General features: G+C 68.7%; 1 protein-coding gene across 1 annotated transcript; it reads right to left on the bottom strand.

The window, feature by feature from the left end:
• Positions 1 to 515: 515 nt before the first annotated feature.
• Positions 516 to 4,178, bottom strand: CAMKV (CaM kinase like vesicle associated; the record flags this gene model as incomplete). The annotated part of the gene is made up of 10 exons (XM_082487956.1): positions 516 to 797; positions 1,000 to 1,087; positions 1,165 to 1,243; positions 1,330 to 1,466; positions 1,548 to 1,623; positions 2,112 to 2,232; positions 2,312 to 2,450; positions 2,528 to 2,602; positions 2,690 to 2,821; positions 4,084 to 4,178. The coding sequence occupies 10 exons, from the start codon at positions 4,176 to 4,178 to the stop codon at positions 516 to 518; spliced, it is 1,224 nt and encodes a 407-aa protein (XP_082344082.1).
• Between the last annotated feature and the right edge of the window lie 3,638 nt (positions 4,179 to 7,816).

The following is a 7,816-nucleotide window of genomic DNA, read 5'->3' as shown; positions in this document are numbered from 1 at the left end:
CGGGTGGGGGGACCCCATGCTCCCTCGCCCCCTAAAACGTGCCCCTCCCCCCCCCCCCGGGGCCCCGGGTCGGAGAGGGGGCGCCCGGTGCTCTGCCCCCCCCCTCCCCTCCGTTCAGCCGGCCCCACCCGCGGTCCCGCACATGCACGCCTGTCCCGGGGGGGCCCCGCGTGATACCCCCACCCCCCCCCTCAAACCCACGGGGCGTGCAGCCAGGGGGGGCTGCCCCGTATCTCTGGGCATCCCCGGGGGGACGGTGGCGGGGGACAGACTGAGAGAGCATGGGGGGGGACAGACCGACCGGCAAAGCCACCAAGGGGGCCGGGAGGGAACTTCGGGGGGGGGGGGGGGGAGGGGGCCGGGGAGGACAGGCTCCATGCAGGGCTCTGCCCCGCGGCCGGCTCTCCGTCGGGGCACGTAGAAAAGGGGGCGCAGGCGGGGGCGCGGAGGGGGACCATGCCGGGGGCTATGTACACGGGGGGGGGGGGGGGTGGGGGCGCGGGGGCGACCGCCGCTCAGCCGGTCTGCTCGCTGGGGGCCTCGGTGGTGGCAGCGGCGGCGGTGGCAGCCCCGTCCCCATTACACGTGGCAGCGGGTGGCGTGGCGGGGTCCGAGGGCTGCGCGGTGGCGGGCGGCGTGCCGGGGGCCGCGGGAGCTGCAGTGTCCGTGGCGGCGGTGGTGGCAGTGGCAGCGGTGGTGGCAGCAGTGGTGGCAGCAGTGGTGGCCGGTGCAGGGGCCGTCTCTGTCTGCTCAGGTGCCCGCAGGCGTTTCATGAGGGTGGTCACTCGCACGGCTTTCTGCGGGGGGACAGGGGGGGACACCATGGGGCGTGGGGTCTCCCTTGTCCCCGGGTCCCTCACCGGGGCGTCGGGTCCCCCACCGGGGATTCCTGCTGGGAGCTGGCGGCGTCGCAGGGGCCCCCGAGGCTGATAGCCCCGCGATGGGGTGGGGGGAGCTCGGTTGAGAGGGGAAACTGAGGCACAGGGTGCCCTCACCCACCTTCCACTTGGCCCGGGCGAAGTTCTTCTCGATCTGGGCGCAGACACCATCCTTGATGTTCTTGTCGGAGGCGGCGTTGCCTGAGATCCTGGGGAGGTGGGGAGGGGTGAGTGGCCCCCGCAGGCCCCCCCCCCCAGCCCCCCGCCTGCCCCTGCCGCCCCTCACCACTCGTGGGAGATGGCCTCCTCCGCCGTGATCCGCTGGTCCTGCTCCACCTCCATCAGGCGCGTCACCAGCTCCTTGGCTGGGGGCACAGGGGGGGGATGTCAGTGCCAAGGGGGGAGGTAGACAGCGTGGGACCCCGTGTTTTCCCCCCCAGTGTGGGCTCACCCGCCTGCGAGATGTCGTCCCAGTATGGCGGGTCGAACTCATAGTCCCCGGCCAGGATTTTGCGGAAGAGGTTCTTGTCATGGTTCTCATAGTCATCCTCATCCGCCTCCTCGTAGAAGGGGGGGTTCCCCGAGAGGCTGGGGGACGGGGCAGGGGACTCAGCCTGATCCACGGCCCCCAGCACCCCGCAGCCGCCCTGGCCCTTGACCCACACTCACAGGATGTACATGATGACGCCGATGGCCCAGCAGTCCACCGGCCGCCCGTACCGCTGCCGCCCCACCACCTCTGGAGCTGCGAGGGACAGGAGAGCAGCCCTGCGCCGGAGTCCCCAACCCCCCAGCTCCTCATCCCCAGGGTGATGGGGAGTGGGAGGGACCCACTGAGAGCATCCAGGACCAGCCCTGGGGTGATGGGGAGCGGGAGGGACCCCGTGGGAGCACCCAGGATCAGACCTAGGGTGATGCGGACCAGGAGAAACGCACTGGGATCACCCAGGATCAGCCCTGGGGTGATGGGGAGGGGGAGGGACCCACCAGGAGCACCCAGGATCAGTGTGGGTGTGATGGGGAACAGGAGGGACCCCCCAGGAGCACCCAGGATCAGCCCCGGGGTGACGGGGAGTGGGAGGGCACTGCCAGGAACACCCATGGACATCAGGAGGGATCAAATGGGAGCCCTCAGGACCGGTCCCCAGGGTGATGAGGAGCAGCAGGAACCTGGTGGGACCCCGGGGCAGTGCTGCCCACCCCTGCGTCCCCACCCGGCTGGCTCTCACCCACCCAGGTACTCGGGGGTGCCGCAGGGCTCCTTGATGAGCCCGTTCTCCAGCTTGGCCAAGTGGAAGTCGCTGATGACGATCTTGGAGTTCTTCAGGCGGTTATAGTACACCAGGTTCTCCAGCTGCCAGCACGGGGAATGTGAGCGCCGGGGCAGGGGGCACGCCGGCACCCATGGGTGCTCCCACCCCACCACCACCCACCTTGAGGTTCCTGTGGACAATCTTGAGCGAGTGCAGGTAGGCGACGGCCTCCAGCACCTGCCGGATGACATTGCTGGTGTCCCTCTCCGAGTAGTAGCCCTGGTCCAGGATCCAGTCGAAGACCTCCCGACCGGTGGCCCTGCCAACAGCAGCTCTGCCGAGATCCCCCCTGGTGGGGGCACCCCCAACCAGCCCCCCCAAACTCCTCAAACTTACAGCTCCAGGAAGATGAAATACTCCTTGCGGGTGATATAGACGTCCACCAGCTGCAGGATGTTGGGGTGCTTCACCCTACAGAGAGACAGGGGCATGGGTGGGGGTCCCCGCTTTGCCCAGCAGCGTGGGATCCCCCCACCCCACCCCGGCCCCGGCACTCACATTTTGAGGATGATGATCTCGTTTTTGGCCGCCTTCCGCACTTTCCGCCCGTCCCGTTTCAGAAACTTCTTGCAGGTGTACAGTTTCCCCGTCGTTTTCTCCTTGGCACGGAAGATTTCACAGAACTCCTCCCTGCAAGGGTGCCCGCAGCTGTCACCCCCCCTTCCCCCTTGGGACCGCCGAGCTCGGGGAGCTCAGGTGGTCCCTGAGCCCACCAGCATCCCCCAACCCCCCAAATCCCAGCGGTGAGGGGAGATGCCGCAGGGGTGGAAGGAAACTGCGGCTAAAAACCTCTCCGGAGCGGAGGGAAGGAAAAAAAAAAAAAGGCGGTGTGAAGGAATTGACATGGAAAAAGTGACTTAATAGGGAAGGGGGGAAATTTGCTGATTAAAAAGCCCCCTCCCCACGGCAGCTGGGGTAGGGCCCGCTGCGAAGCCGCCCGCGCCGAGGCAGAACCGCAGCACGCCCCGACATCAATGTCAGCGCCGCGGTCGGGAAGAAAGAAGGGGAGACGCGCCGGTTGCCCGGGGATGCTGCAATATTTCTGTTCTATTATTAATGGTGTTCGAGCACATCGGCCGGGCAGGAGCCACGGGGGAGCCCATGGGGGGGCACTCAGCACGGCTCCGGCAAAGCCTTTGGCTTTCCAACCCTCCCCGTCCCCGCCGGTTGTGTCGAAATCCTTCTGGCCACTGCCCCGGCTGCAGGGGGATGGGGACACGTAGGCTTTGGGACAGGCTGCTCAGAGGATGGAGCAAAGCTCTGAGAGCACCCAAAAAAGGTCCCCACCGCCATCCAGTTGTCACCCTGCCGGGCGCGCCCCCACCGCCAAGTGGTCCCGGTGCTTCGGAGGCTGACGGAAAAAAATTCCGGCACGTGTTTTTGGGTGAAAACCCTCTCAATGAGTAGTCTGAGGGCTTCATTTCACCGAGCGCTTCCTAAAGGGTCCCCCAGCACGGCGATAAAAGTTGGGGGAAAGCAGCAGTGCTCTGGTGTCATCCCCCCCAAATGACATCTGCCCTTTGCCAGAGCAGAGCCCTCCTGCTTCCCCGAGCGCTCGGGGGAGCCGGGATCGTGCGGAATTGCTGCAATCCCGGCAGATCTTTGTGGGGAGGAGGGAGGGATTACGGGGAGCCTCCTGGCTGCAGCCGGCAGCAGCAGGGAGACCTCGCTGCCCTCCTCGGAGCCGGGGCTGAATACCCTCATGCACCCACCAGCCAGAGGGACGAATTTGGGGACAGCCACCCCAAAAGGCGCCCTGCCCATCCCAGCAGGGGACCGGCACCCCCAAAGCACCCCCAACCATGGGCAGCATCGTGCCACTGCTGAGCCCGGGGCACGCAGGCGGTTGGGGTCCCCTGGGCTCCCCCGGGGCCGGGGAGGGACCAACTCACGTTTTGATGACCTGGCCCAGGTCATATCTGTCGGTCACCTCGGACGGCTGGTTATAATCTTTCTTGTCTCCCAGCGTCACGCAGCCAAACGGCATCGCAGGGCCCGGTGCTGGCAGGGCAGGAAGAGGCGGTGAGCGCCCCGGCACCACCGGACCCCCTGGAGCTGCAACAGTCCTGTCCCCCCCCCCCTCCCGAGCCGCGCTAATCAATGGAAAACCTGACGAAGCGCAGTGGCTGCTCGTGCTCCCTGGCTGCCACAAGCCGCCACGTGCCTAGCCCCACCGATGTGTGTCCATCCCCGTGGCGTCCAGCCGCTCTGCCTGGGCTCGGGCAGCCAGCGCAGCTGCAAGCCGGCTCCTCCAGCCCTCGTTTGCGGCTCATTAATGATTTATTAAATAGCCAGGGCTAGCGCAGAGCCCAGAGCACCCGCTGGGGAGGCAAGCGGAGGCGAATGGACCCTTTCCTGTTTCTCAGCCTGGTTTTGCCCCACGGTGACATTTCTGGAGCCGGGGCTTCTCCAGGCGGAGCACGGTTGCGCACCATCACATGTGCAGCGAGTTACACCGGCCTCAGCTCCACGTCCCTCACCAGCCCCGGTGGCCCCACTGCAGCACCGGACAGGTGGGCACTGTGGTTCGGCAGTGCCAACCCTCCTGGCACCAGCAGCAGGCAGGACACCGACCCCGGCACGCACTGGCTCCTCCGGCACCGTAGGAAGGCTGGTTTGCCCCTTGCCTTCCTGCCAGGAACCCTTCAAATCCAGACCCTGCTCGCAAGCTTCCCAGCAAAAACTTGCTCCCATAAAGTGATTTTTTTGCCTTTTCCCACCCCATTACCGGGAGGAAGTTTCAGCTGACGTTATTTTCTGATGGCTCAGAGGGAGACAGGGCTCCCCGGGTCCCCCCACTCCTCTTGGATGGGCCCAAGTGGGACCCCATGATGGGATGCTGGCATGACACTGGAGACACCCATTGCCCGGTGCTAAAGCTCCCGAAACATCACGCTGCGGTGTGCCGGCCTTGCCGCACCGTGCCGGCAGCACCCGGAGCCCGGCGGCGAGGGCCACGGGCAGGATGGCAGTGCGGGATGCGGGAGCCGGCATCGCGGGTACCCAAGCGCCGAGCCTGTTGCTATGGCAATGGGAGCTGGAGATGCAGAAAGCGGCACATCCTTCGGAGGGGGCAGGGACGGGCAGCACCCGGCAGCACCCGACCCACCTGCGGGTGCACGGCCTCGTCTCCGCCATGCGGGCCCCAGGAAGGAGGTGGTCCTGCCTGCCGCACCCAGGGCATGCACCTAAGTGCTCCCTGGGGTGATGGACCCCAAATCTGGGTGGGACGTGGGTGCGGCGAGCCAGGGAATGGGGGGATGATCCTTCCTGCCTCCATCCCTTGGGGTTGACCTGCTTCTGTGCCTGCCCGAGCGATGCCTGCAGGATGGCTGCTCCCACCTCTCATGACAGCTGGGCACCCTCCTGCTGGGAAAGCCCATTCCAGGCAAGAGCACCCGTCCCCTTTCCGACTAGGGTGCACCCGCTTCCAAAAGAGCAGGGCATCCTTGGGCACCCTTCTCCACACCACAGACTGGGTGAGACTTTCCAGCCTGCACTCGGCTCATCCCCGGCAAACATGCTCTGCCTGGCACCTCCGCGTCCCCGTGCCACATGACGCTGGCTCTGCCGTGCCACCGCAGCTGGCCGAGGGGTCCGAGGGCTGTCCTGGCAGCCGCTGGCGTGGCGGTGGGCTTGGTGTCGCAGGCCGGCAGGGGCAGGGCTGGCCTGCGGGCAGGTGGGAAGGCTGCCAGCGCCGGCGGCGTGATGCCAGGATTAGCCGGGAAGGGGACCCGGGCGGGATGATATATCGGGATTTTATTGCTGTCTCCGCGAGTGCTCAGCTAATCTGCGCTCATAAAATTAGTTCCCGTTGGTTTAGCGGGGACCCATCCTGCCGGGGCTGAGCTCCAGCACCCTCCCCTGCCCCAGGATGGCTTTGGGCAGGGGGTTCAGCACAGCCGGGGTACCCCACAAGGTAGGCTGGCATCCAGCCCCACATCGTGGCCAGCACCTGCGCCCCATAGGTGAGAGCACCCCCACCGTGGAAGGGGCACCCGGGCAATGGGTGGGCAAAGGGGTGAGTCCTCCCTCCCCGGGGGTGCCGGGGCAGGGGGAGGCTGGGTGCTCCACTGACACCCGCACACAGCCAGCTCCCCCCGCCCTCCCCCCCCCCGAAAGCGTTTAATTTGGGAGCAGAAGCAACAGCGGGTGTAAGACAATAGCGGGGAAGTGGGTGGCTGGGTGCGGACGGCACGGAGGGATGACGCAGCCACGCAGCCCTTGCCAGCGGGGCCCCCCAGCCCCCCAAGCCCCGGCTCTGCCCCACAGCGTGGGGTGCCACCGGCCGGTGCTCTGTCTCCAGCCCCACTTCCACCTGCAGCTGCCCTGGACGTGTCCGTGGGGGCGGGGGGGATGGTGTGGGGGGGGTTCCTCTGCCATCCTGCCCCCCACATCCCGGAGGAAGGATGTGTGGGGAGAAGGCAAAAAACGCAGCCGGGCCGAGAGGGACCGAAATATTGCTAGTGCAGGCAACGGGCAGGCAGCAGGCAGGCAGCGGGGAGATGGAGGGGCTGCGCCAGCCCTGCGCTGCCCTCAGGAACGGCCCGGGCTGGGGGAAACCCACCGTCCCGCGGGGTCGGACCGGAACCCACCGCCCCCCAGACCCGGGGGGATCGGGGGATAAGGGGGTGCAGCCCGGGCCGCGCACCGCAGGGGAAGTCCCGGCCGTGGCCGGCTCGGAGCGATGCGGCAGCGGGAAGGGAGCGGGCTGCGGGAGAGAGGGGCAGGGGGTCCGGGAGGAGATGCTGGGCGGCGGGAGATCCCCGGCAGCACCCCCCGCCGCGGGGCCGGACGGCTCCGCCGGCTCCCCGTTGGGCGCGGGGGCAGCACCGGGCAGGAGCGGTCCGGGGAGGGAGCGGGGGGGGAGGCAGGGGAAGGAGGGGGAAACGGGGCTCCGGCATCTCGCCGTGCCCGCAGCGCCCGTCGGGGCTGGGGGTCTGCGGGACGCAGGGTTGCCGGCGGGGGCGGTGCGGCAGCGGGCAGCCGTCGGGGCGGACACGCACCCGGGCACGGCCCCGCCGGGATGTCCCGGGTCCACCGGGGGAGTGGGGGGGGCGGGAAGAGTTGGAGGGGCAGCCCCGGGCCAACAAGTCCCAGATCCCAACAACGCCCCCAACCCTGGGCCCGGCCCCCCCCTCCCCATCCTTCGCCCCCGGTTCGGCTCGGCTCGGCTCGGGGCTGTCCCGGCGCGGCGCCGCGCTCACCTGCACGTCTCTCCGACCGCAATGGGGGGCCGCGGCCCGGGGCCGCCGCTCGGGGGGGGGCCGTGCGCCCCTCCCTCCCTCCCTCCCGTGCGGGGCCGGTGCGGAGCCGAACCGTACCGAGCCGAGCCGTCGGTCCGTCGCGGCGCGGCCCCCCGCGCCCGGCGCGGCAAGTTCGGGGAAGGGGGGGGGGGGGGGGAAGGAGGAGGGGGGAAGGGGGCGGGCCGTCGTGGCCCCGCCCCTCCCGAGGCGCCCCGCCCCGCCCCGCCCCTGACGTCACCGCCAAACTTCGCGCCCCGCCCGTGGGGCGCGGGAGAGGCGACCCGCGGGGACGGGTCACGCGTGGCGCTGGGGCGCGCACGGGCGCCGTGGCGGGACGCGGTGGCCGTGTCCCCCCGGGTGGTCCCCGCGACGTGGGGAG

This window comes from Vanellus vanellus (genome assembly GCF_965231255.1).
Source record: "Vanellus vanellus genome assembly, chromosome: 9".
Taxonomy (NCBI): domain Eukaryota; kingdom Metazoa; phylum Chordata; class Aves; order Charadriiformes; family Charadriidae; genus Vanellus; species Vanellus vanellus.
The sequence above is the reverse complement of the archived record's forward strand: the minus strand, read 5'-3'. Positions and strand labels throughout refer to the sequence as shown.